Source organism: Aspergillus ruber, assembly GCF_000600275.1.
Source record: "Aspergillus ruber CBS 135680 unplaced genomic scaffold scaffold00013, whole genome shotgun sequence".
Taxonomy (NCBI): Eukaryota; Fungi; Ascomycota; class Eurotiomycetes; order Eurotiales; family Aspergillaceae; genus Aspergillus; species Aspergillus ruber.
This window is the reverse complement of record NW_024467309.1, coordinates 142396-162561: the sequence shown is the minus strand read 5'-3', so window position 1 is coordinate 162561 and position 20166 is coordinate 142396. Positions and strand designations below refer to the sequence as shown.

Genomic DNA, 20166 nt, shown 5'->3' with positions numbered 1-20166 from the left:
ACCGGGATCACGACCGGATTCTGTCACTTGCCTGATTGGGAATAGCGGCTGTACATATAACCCCTCTTCTCTCCTCCTTTGTCTCTTCTCTTTTTCACATTCCCAAGTAAACAATTACTATCCATACGCAGTTATATCACCAACAAGTTCTCCTCTCTCATTCTATCCTCATGGAACTTACTAACCATATATAGGACTAAATGTATATGGCCCCGTCCATTATGGAAGCCATGGTCTCGCTTTGGCTGGGATGATTATCATCAAAATGATCAAGGTATCTCAGGTAACGTCTGGGCATGAGCCGGTGTTCGTTCCTATTCTTGTTGTTCCGGGCTATATCGTGGATATCCTATTTTGGATGTACTACAGCATAGTGCGGACAGCAAGGCTGGGTTCGTTCTGAGATTATACGGCTAAAACTTGATCTGGATAATACCAGCGAAAGGAATCATGCTTTCCCTTATTCCCCTCTTTGATGGAATGGCTAACCGGGTATAGTCACGATCGACTTGATCATTACCAGCAACACCAGCAACAGCATCCAAAATGACTCCTCCCGCTGCTCTTTTCGACACTGTCGCCCCTATCACCACCATCAAGGGTAAGGTGGTTGCCCCCGATGTGACCAAAACCACTTTGACCGGTGGTGAGTCTCAGACCAAGCTCTTAGACCAGTTTGGCGGCAAGTGGGATGAGTTCAAGTTCGCCCCCATCCGTGAGAGCCAGGTCTCGCGGGCTATGACTCGCCGCTACTTCCAGGACCTCGACAAGTACGCTGAGACTGATATTCTCATCGTCGGTGCTGGTTCTTGCGGTCTGAGCACTGCCTATGTTTTGGCCAAAGCTCGTCCGGACTTGAAAATTGCCATTGTCGAGGCTTCGGTCTCTCCTGGTTAGTTTTGTTCTGCCTATTGAGTGTCGTCTTCTGCTAACTCCAACAGGTGGTGGTGCTTGGCTGGGAGGCCAGCTCTTCTCCGCCATGGTCATGCGTCGTCCTGCCAACATTTTCTTGGAGGAGTTGGGCGTGCCCTATGAGACCGACCCCGAGAACCCCAACTACGTCGTCGTCAAGCACGCTTCGTTGTTCACCTCGACACTACTGTCTAAGGTTCTGTCCTTCCCCAACGTCAAGCTCTTCAACGCCACCAGCGTTGAGGACTTGATCACCCGCCCGGCCGCCAGCGGCAACCCCAAGGAGACCCGCATCGCCGGTGCTGTTACCAACTGGACTCTGGTCACCTTGCATCACGACGATCACTCCTGCATGGACCCCAACACCATCAACGCCCCTGTCATCATCAGTACCACTGGCCACGACGGACCCTTTGGTGCTTTCTGCGCCAAGCGTCTGGTGTCCATGAACAGTGTCGACAAGTTGGGCGGCATGCGCGGTCTGGACATGAACTCGGCCGAGGATGCTATCGTTAAGAACACTCGTGAGGTTGCCAAGGGTCTCATCATTGGCGGTATGGAGCTGTCTGAGATTGACGGCTTCAACCGTATGGGCCCTACCTTTGGCGCCATGGTTCTTAGTGGTGTGAAGGCTGCTGAGGAGGCTCTGTCTATCTTTGACGAGCGCCAGCGTGAGTGTGCCGAGTAAGCACACCTTCATAATGTGATAGTATCATCATGATAGCAGCCTGCCAATCAATTGAATTATTTTGACTGCATGAAGACATTCAGTAAACCATTCCCGTATTTATTAGTTATTATTTGACCTATACAATAAGTGCAATAGTATTATGGTCCAGCCTGTACAGTTACACCCCCTTGGATTGTTCAACAATTCTCTTCGCGTTCCGAACCTCCCACTCAAACTCCTTGAGCGCCCGCAACTCACTCGATACAAACAACCCTCCAATCAAGCCATCCAGAATACCCGCCCCGAAGCTCAGCGTACTAACCAGGATCAATATAAACGCCACATACGACAGGCCACCAGTCCACCATACTCCAACAAAACAGCCAATCGATACAATCACGGAAAGAATGAAATGTGCCATTCGCCAACGTCGCTGCGAACGTTCCCGAAGATTGTACTTGTGGATCATCTCGAGGATGCGGTCGTAGGTGTCCGGTGCCAAAACGGCGTTGGGGGAGTGTGTACGGTGCTTCTGCTCCTGCTCCTGTGTGGATTCACTGTTCGATGAATCTGGCCTGCGGCGGGTCACGACAGCTTCCACAGCGAAATGGTCACTCAGCGAACAGCGCAGTGTCGGATGACGCTCTGTCATGGCAATCCTCGTAGACTCGATAGCCCATTTCGGTTCCGGAAATGAAGGTGGATATCCCCCATCACCAACAAAGATGTAATCCAGCCGTTTTCCACGGGGGCAAGGCGCATCCTTATCAACACCGATATTCTCCCCTTTATCCAACCGTTTTTGGTCCGCCTTCGACCAGCGCCACGTATTATACTTTCCATCACAAGTAGCCCCGTTCTCAAGCAGATTGAATTCAGCTGTAGGTATAGGTTTCCCTCGTTTCTTCTCAACCGGATCCACCGCCGCAGCAACCGACGACTCCGGATGTAAAACCTGCCACACATCCTGCACTGGCGCATGCGCACGAATCAACATATGCGCAAAAGAACTCGGCACCATATTAAAATCCCCCAATCCAATAACCAAATGCCCGCGCTCCGCCGCACCCCGCATCAACTTCGCAATCTCCCACGCCTGCGCAGTCCGATGACAGATATACGAATCGTGCGGCTCCTTCTCATACGGCGCGTGCAAATGCGTACAAAACACCTCTGCCACATCACTGACCCCCTCCCCAAACCGAACCCGTGCGCAAGCAACACCCTTCCCGACGTACCAATCTCCGCGAAAGAACGCTGTTGGCCGACCGTTGAGCGGGTATCCGTACATGCTACTTTCTTCGATGGGCCATTTGGAGAGGATGGCGAGACCGGCACCAAAGATGCCACCGTAGTAAAATTTCCCATAGGGAAGGATGTGTCGGGTTTGGTGGTGAATAGATTCGTAGTCTTGTTGCGTCCAACATTCTTGTAGGCCGACGATTTCGGGGGGCGGGTTGGAGGTGGCTAGTTGGTGGCCGATTTGGGAGAGGCGGGCGTGGCGGTGTGTGGCGAGGTATTTGAGGCCCCAGCAGTTGAGGGTGAGGATGCGGATGGAGGGAGTTTCCCCAGCGGAGGAGTCAGTAGACATTGCCATTAAGTCCTATGATTGAGAGATTGAGTTGATATGCTTGTAGACAAATCGCGAGTAGCTATGTCGGGGTCACCGCCTTCCCCATACAACACCCGCGATTGGCCCGGCTTTTTACAGACAAGATCAATTGCAGTAATTCCTCCTTTCGCTTCCTTCAATACAGGCTTTATTATTTCTCGTCTGCAGAATCCCGGTGCGTTCGCGCGCAAATGGACAACTCCTCTAAACGCCGCCGACTGGATCCCCCCAGAAACAACACTCGTAATGCCCCTATCGTCCAGTCTCCCGCTGAATCCTCCTCCGACGAACTCGCCGCAGGCTCCGATCACGACGAGGCACGCCGGCGTACCAGCTGGTCCATCCAAAAGGCCTATCCGCCAAAGCGCCCGTATCCGAGGTCGCGCAGCTTCTCCGGCTCAGAAAGCCCGGACGAGTTGGCTGTGGACGCGGAGGAGTACTGGCGGTCGTCGCGCAGGAATCGCGGCCATCGCAGTCCCAGCCCGGTACAAGACTCGGACATGATGTCGGAGCGGTATGAGGATGAGGAGATGGATGAGGAAGCGGAGGACACTGATCAGCAGGATGAGCAGGAGGACGAGGCCGGAGATGCGGAAGATGAAGGCGACGACGGGGAATATTCAGATCGTTCTCCTACACCTGTGCCTCCACCACCTCCTCCGCCTCCGCCTAAGCCGGATAGGCTAAATTATAAAGAGAAGTATTTGCTTCGGGGTCATTTGCGGGGGATTGCTGCTGTGCGCTTTTCTCCGGACGCGTCCATGATTGCTAGTGGTGGTATGCGATTGCTTCCATGCTCTTTCAGATTACGGGTTACAAATGCGGGTTGCTGATGATGATGCAGGAGCCGACGGCGCAATCAAAATCTGGGATACATTATCAGGCAAGCTTGTTCATACATTCGAGGGCCATCTGGCAGGTGTGTCGACCATTGCGTGGAGTCCCGATGGGGCAACCATCGCATCTGGTTCGGACGATAAGACCATCCGCCTGTGGAATGTATCAACAGTAAGTCCTAGGACTGCACATTGGTTCTAACCATAAACTAATAACCATGATCTACAGGGCAAGGCGCATCCCATCCCCTTCATCGGCCATCACAACTACGTCTACCAAATCGCCTTCTCCCCCAAAGGCAACATGCTCGTCAGCGGCTCCTACGACGAAGCCGTATATCTTTGGGATGTTCGCTCCGCCCGAGTCATGAAATCCCTCCCCGCACACTCCGACCCTGTTGGCGGTATCGATGTCGTCTGGGACGGAACCCTAATCGCCTCCTGCGCAACGGACGGATTAATCCGAATCTGGGATACGGCCACGGGGCAATGTCTCCGCACACTCGTCCACGAGGACAATCCTCCTGTCACATCAGTCAAGTTCTCGCCGAATGGCAAGTTCGTGCTAGCGTGGACGCTGGACGATTGCGTGCGGTTGTGGAATTATGTCGAGGGAAGGTGTATCAAGACATACCAGGGACACGCAAATCGAAAATACAGTATTAGTGGTGGATTTGGGAAATACGGGTATGCAGGCATCCCACCAGATGCATTTGCGGTCAGTGGGAGTGAAGACGGGTCGATACTGTGCTGGGACGTGGTGAGCAAGGAGGTCCTCCAGCGGATCGAGGGGCATAACGATGTGGTCCTTGGTGTGGACACGTGCGTGATCAAGAATAAACGACTTCTGGTTAGTTGTGGGTTGGACCGGACGGTTCGCGTCTGGGAGGAGATCGAAAGGTCTCCTGAGGAGGACCAAAACGATGAACAATCAGCTGAGGCAGAGTCCGAGTCCAAAGATAGAGACACAGACATGACAGACACCGTTGAAAACGCAGCGTTGCAACCAAATGGCATCCACCCTCCGAATGGCGATTTCAACACACCAAACGGCGACCTCCCAAACGGTGGCACACAAACTGGAGACGGTGACGGCGACGTGATGATGGAATGAACAATTCCCTTTCTCATTTCTTCTCTTCTAATCCTTTGCATACATATATTTACGGGATGGGCATGTTGTTTATTACATTTCTTTTGCTTTGATTGACATGATCATATTATCATCATCATCATCATCATCATCATCCTCTTCGGTCCGCAAAAATAAAGGATACCCTGGTGTCTGGAGTTGCTTCGTTGATTGATTGACTTATACATTGATTGATTGCTTCATTTGTTGGAGTCACGGGAACTGGGCTGTATACTAATATCTAGAATAATTGCATTATGGTGGGTGATGTCTGTCTGCATGTGTATCGTATCTTTGGGACTTTCATCTTGAGCTCGATGGAATATAGCATTATTTTATGGGGTGTAATGAGTGAAAAGATAGGCTTTGGTTCGTATAGGTCATTTGCAAACAATTCGTATCCTTACTCAAAAAAAAAAAAGAAAGAAAGAAAGAAAGAAAGAAAGAAAATGTAACTCAAATCTCAATCTCATTGCATAAACGAACAAAGGGAAAGGAACCATTACCAGCTAGCTGTTCCAAGTAAAGATTGATAAATTAGCGATTTATTCAAGAAGCCTGATCTAGGACTAGGACAGGTGGGTATGACAAATGAATAATGAGTGGCCCAGCCATGCTCTTATGAAATGCAGCCCTGTTCGGGTACCTGACGCCAAGTCAAGGAGTGGGTAGTGAATGCTTTCCTTTAACATATCGGGATTAGAGGGAGAACATACCTGGCGCCTGCTGGGTTCATTGTTGTAGACGGGGGTATTTGTGATATCCGGTTCAATTTGGTCTGATAGTTCGAATAATGTCGCATCCGTGATAGAAATACATTACCATCATGTCCTGTGCAGCTCTGGTAAATCTGCAATAGAAGAAAACCAAGCCATATCCGGCTCTTGCACAAGACCCGGTGGAAACAATTCCCTTAGCCACGCCGTTCCAGGCACAGAAGTCGTTGAGCTACTTCCAAAGCCCTCATGTCTCAAACTTGCAGAAGCCGGCTGTGTGGTAAATAACCGTCGAGAACCACTCGACTCATCCAGCGGCAAGGACATTGGAAGCGGCACGCCTTCGAGATCGAGGTCCCTGGACGATGCAACGCGATAGAAGAAACTGACAGAAAGATTGAAGCCATTTTTACAGGTGAGATCGTAATTCGCCATGTGGTGGAGCCAGCGGAGAGCTTTTTTGCAGCTGGGGAGTACTATGTCAGTGGGGTGTGGGCATTCTTCTGGTTGTTCTTCGTGGCCATGTTCTGTTCTTATGTGCACGGGGCCTACTGTGAGATGGATGAGGAGGACAGTTGATGCTTGCATGATGAAATATAGCATCGTCCACCATGGTGATACTGTAAAGAACCATTCCTTATCGGGCTCGTCTGGTAGGACGGCAAGGAGTAAAAGTGCGGACCGGACACAGGAGAGTGCTGTATCGTTCCCAAAACGACTCCTAGGAAAATGTATACCACTGTGCTCCGAGAGTCCTGGACGTGAGAGACATGGACGATAGGTAAGGATGCAAGTGCTGTAGAAGTGCAGGGCGAGGCTGGCTTGTTCGCGTGATGAAGGGCCGCAGAGTAGCTCTCCATCATTATCAGAGAAAGCAAATAAATTGTTGATAGTAGATGCCCAATTTTTCAGCTTTTGGGAGTATAGTTTGATTGCGTTTTCTACCTGGTCCCATCCTTCCCGCCGTGCATGGACCCCGTAGATACGACTAGTGATGGTACTGGCGATTAGTGACAGGTCAATCTGATAGGTGAAGTAGAGTGACGGGTTTGATTTGATAGATTGGAGTCGCAGAGTCCGGCTTTTCGTCTGTAACTCAGTTTCGAATAAAGTCCAGTTTGCGATCTTCTCGCGCTCCGATTCATTACTAAGAAAAGAAGATGCGGGACTGACTGAGAACGAGTCTTCAGTGAACGGGATAGGCGCATGTACAGAGAACGATTCACCTAAGCTTGAGGCCCTGCCGGTCATAGTCGTGAGGGAGTGCTCGAGCATGAATATTGAACACCAAAGACGGCACCGTGACTCTTTGGATACTGCGTCAGTCTTGTCATTCACATTGTGCATGTTGATTCCAAGAGCAATTGCTGAGCTCGATGCAATGCGTATCATTTGCCATGCTCTGGAATTTTATTAGAAGAGAACTATTTTCGTGCGAACTAGACTGAATATTTTTCTCGATGAAGTAGTGACTGAAGGGATTTTCCTCACCTGTTGACTTGTGATTGCACCAAGAAATAGAAGGCTAACAAGGCTTCAATTTGTACCTGCTGTAGGTCTGGATGGTCATAGATGATGTTCTCATTTGCACTGAGCATTTTCGCTTTGGAAAAGAATATCTCATCCTCGGATCCATCGGGCACGTCTTTTCCAACAGACGCACAGTGACGAGATGCGATAGCAAGAATCAGGTTCAAGACACAAAGCCACTTCTTCCCCGGTTTGAGGAAGGGTTTTGAGTAATACCGCTCATATTGCACCGTGAAGAGTGATTTCCGAACGATGGGGAAATGGACGTCAACGAAGTTGAAATATGTGTTGTAGTACGCGTCGGCCGTGTGTTTCGGCGGTAGGTCATACGGGTTCAATCGCTCGCATTCAGCCATAGGCCGTTCATTTGTATGGTACGACTCGGAGGCGATGTGATTGTCGCGCGTTGTTCCTGAAACGTTCCTCTTGGCGCTTGTATGACCTGGATGGTTAACTCTCTCAGCTTCAATATCCAAACTCTGTAGCCAAGGTACCTCTGAGCTTTTTTCTACAAACCCGGTTGCTCTATTTTCTTCATTTAAATAGGTGTTTTCGTCGACAACGTCAAGGGCGTCTAGGGACTCTGCTGATGAGACCGAGAAGCTTTCTTTGCGACCATGGTCGGGGGGACGTTTTCTTTTCTTCGCGTCAGGCTATATGCTTGTCAGATAAGAGCTTTTTTCTTTCCTCCAGAGTGACAACAAACTCCTGATACCTGGTCAATATCCTTTACAATACAACCAGCCCTCTCCGCAACCTTCCCCAGCAAAGTGTAATACCGTTCATTCTGGATCTTGAGGTCCTGAAACTCGTCCTTGTCTTTCTCGCGCCGGTTTGGTGGATAATTGCAAGCAACACTCGTGTCCAAGCATTGCTTACAGCTTGTTTTATTACCATCACAACGGATCTTGCGATCGCGGCATGCCTGGCAGGCGCGTCCGACTCGTCGACGAGTTGCTGGCGGCGGTAGGGGACCGGCACGTGGTATGGCCATTCTGTCCATACTGGCGTCAATGAAGGGATCCGGGGGTTTGGGTAGTAGATTCATGAAGATGAAAGATCGTGAAAGAGGGACAGTTGAAGTCAGGGAGGGATGATCTGATAGAAAGTGTGGCAACTAGGGTGGACCGTTATGACATATGTGGTTTGCGTGTTTATCACTTCTGATTGGCGCAAACCCTTCATGGGTATGATATTTTTCAACACCTGTGAAGAAAAGTATAATATAGTGGTAGCAGTAGTGGTGGTGGTAGTAGTGATAGAAGTAGTAGTAGTAGTAGTAGTAGTAGTAGTAGTCGTAGTAGTAGTGGTGGTGGTGGTGGTGGTAGTGTCCCTTGAATTATTGACACCAAGGATGTACTCTAGTATTCTCTTATGTTTTGCGCTTAACCTATCAGTTAGGGTTTACAGAAGCAATGCTCAGACAGGGATGACTTGGGTATCCCGGCTCAAATATGATGCCACTGCTACTCTGTACTGTGCAGTTAGCATGGGGTTGTGGCTAGTAGTTGCCCTGTTCCAGCATCGATGCCAAAGTGTTTGTCCTGTGGTGGATATTTGGCCAAGACTATTAAAGGCTCTAGATCGCCATCACGCCAAGTGTAAACTGGAATTCCGAAAATGGAGGAATCAAGAATTCACTACTAGACGAAATCCACATGGAGGAGTATATTTTAGACGTATGAAGGTGATATATTCTCGCTGTATACAATGGTTAGAGTTCCTTAGTGCTACACTGGTTTATATCATCGGACCGGTGGAACTTGCTTAATCGGTTCGACGCTATTCCTTGTTATGGTGAACAGTTCTGGCCATACACCGCCTACTAAATACACGTGACATCACGTGATATCTCATCCGCCACTCTAACGGCGCGTCTCGCAGATCATTTTCTCCTCCTCAAACCATCTGCCTGATTTGAAAGAGAAAGAGGTTGGATCATGACACTACTTTTAGCCCAGTATGGGCTCACAGCTGGATGCAAACTCCAGCGCTGTGCGCAAACGGATAGAAAAACGTATGCTCCCAACTTCTATGTTCAGTGGGTTCGCATACTAACAATGGCCATAGACAGCTTCGATGACGATGAGGGTGAGGAATATGAGGCATCCAGCTTTGGTGGCTTTGCCGATTATATGAGGCGCAAGAAAATTAAACTGCAAAACCTAGATGCAGAGATACGCGCTTCATCCGCGGACAATCCCCCCATTTTCCGGGGTGTGGTTGCACATGTTAACGGTTACACGCAGCCATCCTTACAGGATCTCCATCGTCTCATAGTGAGCCATGGAGGCGGCTTTGTTCAGTACCTTGAGTCCAAGACTGTAGCGACGCACATCATTGCCAGCTTGCTGACTCCGAAGAAGCGAGAGGAGTTTCGCAGATATCGCATTGTCAAGCCAGCTTGGGTGGTTGAGAGTGTCAAAGCAGGGCGGATGCTTCCCTGGGAAGACTTCAGTGTAGTGGACGAGGGTCAAAGTCAGAAGGTGCTCAAGTTCAATAGCGGACGTCTACTTAGCCAGACGAATAGTTCTCGAACAGGGTACAAGGACCAAACTAGCTCGAGCTGGTACACGTCGCAACTGAAATCCTCGGTCCATCTAACGGATGTAACCCCTCAGCCCGCGCTGCCGGAGATTGCCGGTAACTCCGACGAGATTTTAAACACAACAACTCAGTCTGATTATGGCGAATTTCCGAGTTTTAGTACTCTTGATGAACTTCAAAAGCAGCCATCAGATGATGTACAAGGCGACGAGCCACCAGATTCCAGACCAAGCGTCAACCTCTCGGAACAATCTGAAACACAGGGCTTCTCTCGGACACTACCGAGCAAAGCCAAGCGAACATCTTCGTCATCTCCCAAGGAGCCTACTCCAAAGCCAGATCTGACATCTGAAGAATACAACGCACAGCTCTTGAATGATCCCCGTACGAGGAGCTCAAGCGTTGTCAATCCGGAATTCCTCCAGCAATATTACAGAGAATCCCGTTTACATCATCTTTCGACATGGAAGGCCGAGCTAAAAGCGCAACTACAAGCAGCAGCAAAAGAGAAAACAATATCCCAAGCGGGCCAAAATAAGCGTACTCCGGGAGCAAGACGGTACATCCTCCACGTTGATTTTGACTGCTTTTTTGCAGCAGTATCAACACTTAAACATCCCGAGCTGAATGGGAAACCAGTTGCAATCGCCCATGGTATGGGGACTGGTTCTGAGGTTGCCAGTTGCAACTATGCAGCACGGTCTTATGGCGTCAAAAACGGGATGTGGATGAAAGCTGCACTACAAGCATGTCCTGAACTTCAAGTGCTACCTTACGATTTCCCCGCGTACGAAGATTCAAGTCGCAAATTTTACAGCACTGTCTTGGCTCTTGATGGTGTTGTCCAGAGTGTCAGTATTGACGAAGCCTTGGTGGACATAACTTCCTCGTGCCTGGAAGCCGGGGGCACGGATGGCAGGGGTATATCCGAAGGATCTGTCTATCGTGAACAACTTCAGGCGGATGAAATTGCCCAAGGTCTACGGGACTCGGTCAAAGCCACCGTTGGATGTGCGGTTTCTGTCGGGATTGGTGGTAATATCTTATTAGCAAAGGTTGCGCTGCGAAAAGCTAAGCCTGCTGGACAATTCCAGTTAAAGCCAGAAGCTGTACTTGATTTTATTGGCAACCTCGCTGTCCAGGATTTACCAGGGGTAGGATACAGTCTTGGGACGAAGATGGAATATCTTGGGGTCAAATTCGTCAAGGACATCAGGGATATCCCTAAGGAAAAGCTGCTCTCCAGTCTGGGGCCAAAGACAGGCGCAAAGCTGTATGATTACGCCCGTGGTATCGACCGGACAGAAGTTGGGAACGAAGTCCTCAGAAAGTCTGTCTCAGCTGAAGTCAACTGGGGTATTCGATTTGTGAGCCAAGCTCAGGCTGAAGATTTCGTGCAATCCTTATGTGCCGAATTGCACCAGAGACTAGTTGAGAACCTTGTCAAAGGCAAGCAATTGACCTTGAAGATCATGCGACGAGCTGCGGATGCACCATTAGAGCCAGTGAAACATCTGGGACACGGAAAATGCGACGTCTTAAACAAGAGCATTATCCTCGGGATTCCCACCAATAAAAATGAAGTCATCGGAAAAGAAGCAGTCTCTATGCTCCGAAGTTTCAACATATCGCCAGGAGATTTAAGGGGCTTGGGGGTACAAATGACCAAACTGGAACCACTCAAATCTGGCGAAGCAGAGAAACCTGAAAGCAGCCAGCAGCAGCTTAACTTCAAGGCATCCCCAGCCCGGAAGCGCATAGAGCGCAATATCGACCCAGATAACTTGGAGAGCCCTCGTAAAGGAGAAACAGAAATAGTTACATCAGTGACCCACAACCCAGCATCCGACAGCGGCCACAGGCCGTTGAACATCTCAGGTACTCAGTTCATCCTGCCATCTCAACCTGATCCCGAAGTGGTCGCAGAACTTCCAAGTGATATCCGGTCAAGACTGAAAGCGCAGGCTAAATCTGTACGAGACTCGCGGTCCACATCTCCCTGTCCTCCCCCCCGCCAAGCGCAGGCGCTCGCAACAGAACTTCCCCCTCAATCTCAGTTGGATCCCGAAACTCTGGCAGCATTACCGGAAGATGTACGTGCAGAGGTGCTGGGTTACTACGGCCAATCCACTAGGGACAGCACGCCCCAGCCTTCGACATCTTCAGCACTCGCAGCACGCCCTCTATCTTCCAGTCCTTCGAGAATCATGAAGCCCCCGATACCAAGTAAAAAACGCCGCGGTCGCCCTCCGACAAAGACATCCGGCAACATGACCCTTACACAAAGCTTCGTCCGAGCACGGCCCCCTACCGCGAGCAACAACAGTGAACAACCCTCAAAACAGCTTACACTTCCAGCAGAACACCCGGAGATATCAGAAGACTTCCTCGCCGCGTTACCGGAAGACATCCGCCGCGAAGTCCTTGAAGATCACAAACGGAATACTCGTCTACAGCAACACCGACACCCCTCGAACGCGAACGTAACCGTCTCAGCCCCTCGACGAGTAGTCCAACCCAAGCCTCCTAGTCAACAGTCTGCACAAAAACGCCTGCGTCTGCCCCCGCTCCCGGAAAGACCAACATTCACATCCCAAAAACTCTACAATATATCAGATCTACGCGATGCGGTCGGTGCATGGCACGCCGCTTTCGTAGATGATGGTCCGTTTGCTGAGGACGTGACGTCGCTCTCTCGATATCTGCAGCGCGTTGTCATCGACGAGAAAGATGTAGACAAGGCCGTGTCGGTAATTAACTGGTTGGCGTGGCTGGTGGATGATGGGCGTGGGAACGAAGAGGCGCCGGAAAATAAGCAACTTGACGCGCCTGATAGCCCTTGTGATTACGTGACGTGGGATGATGCTCTTCGGTCCTTGCGTGTAGATTTGAATGGTGCTATTGATGAGAGGGGGCTGCTGCCTGTTGAATTTGATTAGTTGTATTTGCGGGCCATTGTCTATTCTGGTGGTTGGTGTTAGTTTCTGTGTTCAATGCCATCGTATGTATACACATATATATATGTGCCGCTCAATGTGTTCGGTGCCTGTCGTTAGTTGAGACATGTATTCGCAAGGATATTGACAGCAAACCAAATACGTAGTAGTAAACAAGTAACAGATATCGCTTGAAATCGCTTAGAAACATTACCAACAAATACATATACAATTAGATAAACCCAAGATTTACAACATCACGAGCACGAAATGAACAGCCCTTCAGAAGGCATAGCAGAGTCGAGTATTTCATCAAATGGGCTTGTGGTTTAGTGGTATAATACCCCCTTAGCATGGGGGTGGTCCGGGGTTCGATTCCCCGCGAGTCCATTTTTTTGCATTTTATTCTTTTGCACTCCTCGGAGTCAACGACTAGAACCCTACATTTTCCATTTATTATTATTTCTTTTTTTACTCTTATACAACGCATAGGCCATGGAGGACGCAACCATTATGAATAGAAATATTATTGATGAAGAACTAGGACAGCGTGGACACATAAACGAATGAGTACCATGCAGGCAAGGTAGATCGAAACCTTCTAATTCCAACACTCCCCCCGAAAATAATCCACCATCTTCTCGACAAGCCCCCGACTCAACGGTCCAGCATCCGCCAATGCACCCGAAACCCGTCTCGCCTCCTCCGTGCGCCAATTGAACGTCCGCCTTGGCTGGTCAGTATTATACTTGGCTCCGAAGAAATCGATCAGCTTAATCGGCGGGTTTTGAACAGGGTCTACAGATGACTCGCGCAGACGACGGAGCCATTCGCGTTGGTCGAGTTCTTCGAATTCGAGACCTGCGGCGTGGAGATGGGGAAGGAGATCGTGCGTCCAGTGGAAGGGTGTGTTGTTGACGATGTTGAAGATGCCTGATGACTCTGTGTTATCGGATGAGGATGAGAGTGTAATGTCGATGACAGTATTTGCGACAGTATCCACAGGAAGCCAGAGATGTGACTCGTCGAGTTTGGGGAGTGCACCGATTGTCGTGGCCGATTGGAGCATCAGGGGTATCGCTTCTGTTGCGTTCCAGATTCCATATTTTGTGTCTCCGATGACCTGTCCAATTCGGAGGACGCGAGCTCGAATGCCTGTGTGCTGTTTGGCGGCGGCGCAGAGGTGTTCGCCTACTAGTTTTGACTGCGCATAGCCCATGCCTTGTGCGTAGGTGAGTTTCTCGGGGAGGGCTTCGGGGATATCGCTTCCTTCGGTGTTCACGACGGCACTGACAGAGGAGCAGAAGTTGAATGTTGCTGGTGCTGGTCGTTGGGCTTTGAGGGAGAGGTCGATTAGGTGCTTGAGGCCGCCGATACTGTCTTTTCCAAAGCTGGCAAGTTGGTAGTTGAAGTTGACGGACCAAGCGCAGTGGATGACGTCTGTGATTTCCGAGGCCAAGGTGTTGTATGTCTCAGGGCTTAGTCCTAGAGTGGTTTGAGATAGATCCGATGGAAATGCGACTAGCTTGTTTCGAGCGGCGTCAGGAAGTGTATCGTAAACTCTTCGAGTTTGCATTGATTTGAGCAGACGGTCGTATGCTTCGATCACGGAACCTGCACGTACGAGGCAATAGACCTTCTGAACGTGCGGTAAAACAGATAGTCTTGCGGCTACATGACTGCCCAGTGATCCGGTAGCCCCTGTAACAACCTGCAGTTATTAGTACTCACTAATGCAGACATAACGTCCAACGAGATGTACTTACGACATATTCACCGCTAAGACCGTTAGGAGTAGGCTTATGCTGTTCAAACTGGCTGTACTTCGAAATAAATGCCCTCATCTGCTCCTCAACCGGCACACTGCTGTCTGTCGCCCCAGAAACAAGGGAGTCGAGATAACGCGTCAAGCCATTGACCGTCGGATGCTCGAAAGCGACATTAAGCCCCAGCTGCCGGCCATTTGTATTAAGCGTCTTGACAAGAACAGACCGCAGCTGCGTAGCTTGCAAGGAATCCATCCCGAGACCAAAAAAGTCAGCGTCATCGGTCAAAGCAGCCTGGGCCTTTGATGGTAGGATTGACTGTAGTTGCTCTCTGATGAATTTTTTCAAATCTGGCTCCGATAGTGTCAATATCCCTGTCATGGCGTCTTCTGTTTCGTACGCTTCGTCGATTAACTGGCTGAAGGTCCTGTAAAAGGCTTGTCGGATCACAGTCCCCTTATCCGTACGAGGGTACTCAGTGTCTGCTGGAAGGACCCTGACCATGGTCTTGGAAAGCTGGCCATACGCGGGCATGGCATCATGTGCATTCTCGACAGCAGGCCAAATACGTTCAATGATATCCTCATTAGACAAGGATTCCGTGCCAGGCGCACGAACAACAGCCAGCCCAATACTAGCCCTACCCGACCCAAAAACGACAGCCTCAGAAACCATATCATTCTGTCGTACAATACCTTCCATGTCCAAAGGATTCACTTTCTCACCGTTAACGAGGACAATGGTGTCGTCTAGTCGTGCGTAGTACTTGTATGCTTCGATCGTCGGGTGCTTCAGGAAGAGGTCTTTCGTGGCGTAGGAGCCGTCTGGTCTGTTGGACATCACCTTTGACGGCCAGCCATCGAGGCAAATGAGCTCAAAGATGCCGGAGCTGCGCTCTTCGAATTGAAGATACTTCTCTACGACTTCTGAGGGGCGTAGGTAATCCCATTCCTTGTCTTCCCGGGGCCGGAAAGAGGTCATCAATTGACCAGTTTCAGTCCTGTATGTCGTTAGCAAGGGTTACTATAAGTAAGCTTTCAAATACATACGTTCCGTAGTGACTGATAAGATTAACACCGTTCTCCACAAGTCGATTACCCAACGAGTCGGGACAAGCAGAGCCACCAAACATAACAGCCTTGAGCTTGGCGAGAACCGCGATACCCTTATCCGACTCAGCAAGCAACTTGAGAGCATACGGCACTCCGTAGAAGATCTCAAACTCATGGGTCTGCATGATGTCGAGCAGGAACTGTTTCGTGAGCGGCAACTCAGCATTGTACAAATGGAGCGTCTTGCACGAATGCACCGTCCGGAAAAGACAACTGATGCCGTGGTTGTGGTACAGCGGAAGCGTGATGAATCCGGACATGTTCATGTTCCCTGCATAATTTCTTATCGCAGCACCCTGGGTCTGGAAGATTGGTTTGGGGAGGCCTGTCGAGCCACTAGAGTGGATGATAAACGAGATATATTTGGACTCTTTATCTAGATCCAAATGTGGTGTGAGGTTTGTGTCGACATCTTCGGAAATGGGAGAATCATAGGACGTCTGAGTCGGAATCTTGCTGACTTGCAAATCTGGGAGTCGTTCTTTGAGTTCGGCTGCTGTGTCCTGAAACGATTCATGGATAAAGATGTGCCTGGACTGTGTTTTCTCTAATAATGAGGCGTATGCTTCCAGGGATATGCGCGTCGAGAGAAACAGAATGGAGTGACCGAGTTTCGTAAGCGCAAGAAGGGTGACCAGGTAATTGAGATCGGACGGTCCCAGTAGAGCAATCACTGCTGGCGTTTCCGATGAAGAAGTTCTCGGTGGGATACGAGATCCAAATTCTTTGGCAACCCGGAGAGCATAGATATCGAGCTGGCATAAAGGATAGTCGACATAGTCGGTACCTGTGCGTGGATACGATACCACGGGTTGCGAGGAGCCGAGCGATGCTCTGTGTCGTACGAGCTCATCTACTGTCAATGCTTCTCTCTCCGGCACCTGGACGGAGTTCGTTTTGGCCTCCAATGTCGAAACCGGGGGAGAGGCCAATGGGGCCTTAGTTTCCGAAGGAGGAACCGGAGATTCTAACATGGTGAAAAGGAACCGTGCATCAATTGGGAGAAGGCTGATTCTCAGAGAATATGGAGCACATCTCTAGATGAGAAGAAAGAGCAACACAACATTTAAACTGTCCCCCAAAGAGGATCTGCACCCCGCGAACTCCAGGAATGTTATCAAATCAAACGATGCTGCATTAGTAGACCATCGCGGAAAAGCTCGCAAGACCGGATTTTATTCCGACAAGCCAAACTCCAACCCTTTGGACCGAACGGATATCCGAAAAATCACTATGAAATCCAATGGATACTCGGAGCATCAGCCTTGTGGGTATATCCGATACTGCAAGTACTCCCAGTCCATTTGATTCGGAAGGTGATCTTATGCGCCGGTTGCATGACCCTAATGAATGCATCGGATATCACTCGGAAACAGGAAGAATTATGATACTGCCTTTCAAGACTGAACTAGATTGCTTATGACATGCGCCCAGATATGGTCGATATTCATTGAACACTAACTATGCCAACATGCAGACAATTGCCGGAATCCAAAATGTAAGTGGGACATATGATACAACCAAAAAAAGGCCATTTGGGATATAATCTTGTTGCGCTACCAAAATAAGTGCTAAATATCGTACGCCATTGACTGTACATCAAAACATAAACATGGATGGATCATTAGACGGATTTGAAAAAGCCTGCAAAGAAGTAAGTCAAATCGATATATTCAACTCAAATGATAAACTACACTCACCCAAGAATCCAGCTGAGCCCACCAATTCGGCCCTTCCAGGCTCCCCAGAAGGCCAATTTCAACCATAGGATCAAACGAAGCGCCAGAAAAGCCTGGCGCCAGAAAATTCTGTGGTGGAGCATAGTCCAAAACACTGGAATCTAGCGAGACTGACTGGTCAACATTGGTGAAAAGGAATTGATCTTGGTCTAGGGGATCTTCCTGATTTAGGTTTATCGGTGGGCTCGACGGTAGTGGAGACCCAATTTGTCTATGTACCTCACGTCTTAACTCCTCCAAGATGATGCTGTAGCGACGACTCGGGCAGTTTTTGCGAGTGGCCTCTGCTAGATGCTGTTGACAGGCTTCTGCGAGGTTGAACAGATCGTGCAAGCGAGTGCTATATTCTGTACCTTGTGGCGAAAATGATGATGAAGAAGAGGATTGGGATTGATGCTGTTGAATGATGTATATGTATACCACGATAATGGCGCAGAAACATACATAATGTGTGAACCAGAACGACTGTATCATGACGCCCTGTTTCGCGAGACTGTCCACGAGAGTAATGACATTCTCAGCAGCACCAATGCATTTTTGCAAGATATTCGCCACTGTCGGATGAGGTATTTGAGGCCTGCGGCTGAGGTCCGTGAAATCATTCAAGAGGAATGACCGGGTAACATGAATCATCGCATGGGAATATGCCAGCTGTAGGACTTGGCTCTGCCGACAAAGTGGCGGGATAAGGCTCGTCGGGCGAACGCTACTGAACAATGGCGGCATATCTTCTTTCCACTTCTCCAGCTCTGTCGTAAGACGGACGACTCTGTCAATTGGCGAATCTCGAGAATGGGGATTGATCGAACCAAGTTGCCTTGAGATTTCTCCGAGAATACGACCAATTCTAACAAATGAGCATACGTTAGTACCCAGGCGACAAGAGAAAGAAAAAAGAAGGGAGGGAATCTCACTTATAATGAAGAACAGACGCAATCATCATACAATCTGCTGAGCCAGTCCTCTTTTCCGGGTTTTCTTGTAGCATGTCCTCGTCATTCATTTCTTCAGGAAGCTCCTGGTCAATATCTTCATCATGGAGCAGCCTAGGCCGTCCAAACATAACGCTGAGGTACTTGTCCAGAGTGTATGCGCTCCAAAAGATGCGCTTTCGAAGTTCCTGTTCAAAGTAGGTATTTCCATTCTTGGACTTTACAGAAAACTTTCTATGCAGCCCTAGTGCTGTCACGAGCTGCAAGGCCGTACCAAATGCATACCAACATTCATTTGCTCGAGAGGATGAAAGCAAGTAAAGACATTGGCCTAAACGTGCTTGGATCGTCTCTAATCGCGGAGGACCAGATTCTATAGAAGACATGTATTTCGAGGCCGTATACCATAGCTCACTGCGGCGACTTAGTATTGTAAGCCATGATGTAACAGACAAAGGACAAGTAGTTACCTTTCATTCCCATGGTCTTTCTGAATCCCAGGATGTTGTTCCTCGTACAGAGTAGCCACCGAGAAAATCATGAGTATGATGGCGGTTCTCGCAACCATATTGCCAGTCGGTGGGTTAGCAATGGAGAAATCATTCTCATACACCTGATTCAGCCACTCGTCGACGCCCCTCCTGTGCAAGAAACGATAGGTTACAATGGCGTAATCAAAATAAATATCAACTAGCTCCCGGGCCTTGTCAAAAGGTGGAAGCGTAAAGCCGGATTCCTGAAAATTTGAGTATGGCCTGTCCCCGAACATGAACACAGATGTATTCCTCGACGAGCACTCATTCTGTAGTTCGTCCGTGATCGCAGATGATTCATCGTGGTGTAAGCGCTGCCATACTCGATTGAGAAAAGAAATGCCCGACGAAGGACCAAGATAGTTGCCCTCGAGGTCTGTAGCCACCGGCTCTGGAGAATCCCGGGACTCAGGCTCCAAGCTGTCTCTACAAGGCTGCGAGCGCGAGGAAGCAGTACATGCGAGACGGCTCCTAGCAGATCCTTGAGACGGAGGGCTAAGATCATAACCGATATGATTGGACGAGGGGCTGCTATTTCCACCTCCGCTATTTGCAAATGGTAGAGGCTCCGGGGGTAGCCCCCTCGAATAAGCAGCATTGTACTCGCAGCGCAGCGACAGCCTAGAACATCTTAAACATGGAAGCGTCCCTGTGCAACGGGTCTTCTTTCCCTTGCAGTAATCACATGCTCTAGTGATCTTCTGCCGTTGCGCATGGCTCTTGTTATTGTTTCCGGCGGATGAGTCAGAAGTCTTTCTCTTTCGCCCAGCAGGAACAGTGTTGTTCTGGAATGGTTCGACATTGTCGTCGTTTCCGGGCGAGAACTGTGCATCTCCCCTAGTGATTGTAACAGCAGCCATTGAAATCGACAGGAGATAAGGTGACTAGTTCGATGGCAGTTACTTGGCACTGTAAGCATGAGAGGTTAGCAGCTGTGTGCTTTTCCGGTTCTGAGATGCCACGGCTTGTACATGGAAACGTTGTTCCACAAGAACATGCGTAAATTCGAAACGAAGATAGCAAAAGCGAGAAAAAATAGTAGGGGAGAAGTTTCCGAATAACTCACGGATTTGTCCAGAATGATATCGTCGGTACGGCCCTGTCAGTGTACGCAGTAGTGTGCGGGGTTGGGGAATCTCCACATCTCGACGGGGAAGTAGGGCCCGGAGAGAAAAGGCAGAAGGGTTACCATC

At 49.5% G+C, this 20166-nt stretch overlaps 7 protein-coding genes and 1 non-coding gene across 8 annotated transcripts; 4 read left to right on the top strand and 4 right to left on the bottom strand.

The window, feature by feature from the left end:
- Positions 1 to 80: 80 nt before the first annotated feature.
- thiA (thiamine thiazole synthase) lies at positions 81 to 1680 on the top strand. Its single transcript, XM_040787607.1, has 4 exons — positions 81 to 146; positions 195 to 253; positions 510 to 892; positions 942 to 1680. Exons 3-4 carry the CDS (start codon positions 547 to 549, stop codon positions 1598 to 1600), a joined length of 1005 nt encoding a protein of 334 aa, XP_040638763.1. The 5' UTR covers positions 81 to 146; positions 195 to 253; positions 510 to 546; the 3' UTR covers positions 1601 to 1680.
- An 80-nt stretch (positions 1681 to 1760) lies between these two features.
- Positions 1761 to 3173, bottom strand: EURHEDRAFT_515400 (inositol phosphosphingolipid phospholipase; the record flags this gene model as incomplete). The annotated part of the gene is made up of 1 exon (XM_040786373.1): positions 1761 to 3173. One exon carries the CDS (start codon positions 3171 to 3173, stop codon positions 1761 to 1763), a length of 1413 nt encoding a protein of 470 aa, XP_040638762.1.
- Positions 3174 to 3385: 212 nt separating this feature from the next.
- Positions 3386 to 5144, top strand: EURHEDRAFT_456065 (WD40 repeat domain-containing protein; the record flags this gene model as incomplete). The annotated part of the gene is made up of 3 exons (XM_040784329.1): positions 3386 to 3971; positions 4039 to 4202; positions 4260 to 5144. The coding sequence occupies 3 exons, from the start codon at positions 3386 to 3388 to the stop codon at positions 5142 to 5144; spliced, it is 1635 nt and encodes a 544-aa protein (XP_040638761.1).
- Positions 5145 to 5986: 842 nt separating this feature from the next.
- Positions 5987 to 8456, bottom strand: EURHEDRAFT_456341 (Zn(II)2Cys6 transcription factor; the record flags this gene model as incomplete). Its single annotated transcript, XM_040784347.1, has 3 exons — positions 5987 to 7280; positions 7370 to 8049; positions 8124 to 8456. The coding sequence occupies 3 exons, from the start codon at positions 8454 to 8456 to the stop codon at positions 5987 to 5989; spliced, it is 2307 nt and encodes a 768-aa protein (XP_040638760.1).
- An 862-nt stretch (positions 8457 to 9318) lies between these two features.
- On the top strand, positions 9319 to 13043 carry EURHEDRAFT_478803 (putative DNA damage repair protein Mus42). Its single transcript, XM_040785460.1, has 2 exons — positions 9319 to 9425; positions 9479 to 13043. The coding sequence occupies exons 1-2, from the start codon at positions 9371 to 9373 to the stop codon at positions 12892 to 12894; spliced, it is 3471 nt and encodes a 1156-aa protein (XP_040638759.1). The 5' UTR covers positions 9319 to 9370; the 3' UTR covers positions 12895 to 13043.
- A 166-nt stretch (positions 13044 to 13209) lies between these two features.
- On the top strand, positions 13210 to 13281 carry EURHEDRAFT_t83. Its single transcript has one exon. It is a non-coding gene; the product is annotated as a tRNA-Ala (tRNA).
- Positions 13282 to 13400: 119 nt separating this feature from the next.
- On the bottom strand, positions 13401 to 17034 carry EURHEDRAFT_478800 (putative NRPS-like enzyme). Its single transcript, XM_040785459.1, has 3 exons — positions 15707 to 17034; positions 14658 to 15657; positions 13401 to 14602 (listed from the first exon to the last, which is right to left on the bottom strand). Exons 1-3 carry the CDS (start codon positions 16741 to 16743, stop codon positions 13493 to 13495), a joined length of 3147 nt encoding a protein of 1048 aa, XP_040638758.1. The 5' UTR covers positions 16744 to 17034; the 3' UTR covers positions 13401 to 13492.
- Positions 17035 to 17234: 200 nt separating this feature from the next.
- Positions 17235 to 20035, bottom strand: EURHEDRAFT_412373 (Zn(II)2Cys6 transcription factor). Its single transcript, XM_040781890.1, has 4 exons — positions 18911 to 20035; positions 18423 to 18854; positions 17470 to 18355; positions 17235 to 17413 (listed from the first exon to the last, which is right to left on the bottom strand). The coding sequence occupies exons 1-4, from the start codon at positions 19831 to 19833 to the stop codon at positions 17369 to 17371; spliced, it is 2286 nt and encodes a 761-aa protein (XP_040638757.1). The 5' UTR covers positions 19834 to 20035; the 3' UTR covers positions 17235 to 17368.
- Positions 20036 to 20166: the final 131 nt, after the last annotated feature.

Excerpts from the sequence above, each read along its gene's own strand:
- EURHEDRAFT_478803 (XM_040785460.1), top strand. The coding sequence starts at position 9,371 with ATGGGCTCACAGCTGGATGCAAACTCCAGCGCTGTGCGCAAACGGATA. Across the intron at positions 9,426-9,478 it reads GCGCAAACGGATAGAAAAAC|ACAGCTTCGATGACGATGAG; the intron begins GTATGCTCCCAA and ends CAATGGCCATAG.
- EURHEDRAFT_412373 (XM_040781890.1), bottom strand. The coding sequence starts at position 19,833 with ATGGCTGCTGTTACAATCACTAGGGGAGATGCACAGTTCTCGCCCGGA. Across the intron at positions 18,855-18,910 it reads AAAGACCATGGGAATGAAAG|TGAGCTATGGTATACGGCCT; the intron begins GTAACTACTTGT and ends AAGTCGCCGCAG. Across the intron at positions 18,356-18,422 it reads GCGTCTGTTCTTCATTATAA|AATTGGTCGTATTCTCGGAG; the intron begins GTGAGATTCCCT and ends CTCATTTGTTAG.
- thiA (XM_040787607.1), top strand. The coding sequence starts at position 547 with ATGACTCCTCCCGCTGCTCTTTTCGACACTGTCGCCCCTATCACCACC. Across the intron at positions 893-941 it reads CGAGGCTTCGGTCTCTCCTG|GTGGTGGTGCTTGGCTGGGA; the intron begins GTTAGTTTTGTT and ends TAACTCCAACAG.
- EURHEDRAFT_478800 (XM_040785459.1), bottom strand. The coding sequence starts at position 16,743 with ATGTTAGAATCTCCGGTTCCTCCTTCGGAAACTAAGGCCCCATTGGCC. Across the intron at positions 15,658-15,706 it reads CTTATCAGTCACTACGGAAC|GACTGAAACTGGTCAATTGA; the intron begins GTATGTATTTGA and ends AACGACATACAG. Across the intron at positions 14,603-14,657 it reads GTCTTAGCGGTGAATATGTC|GTTGTTACAGGGGCTACCGG; the intron begins GTAAGTACATCT and ends TAATAACTGCAG.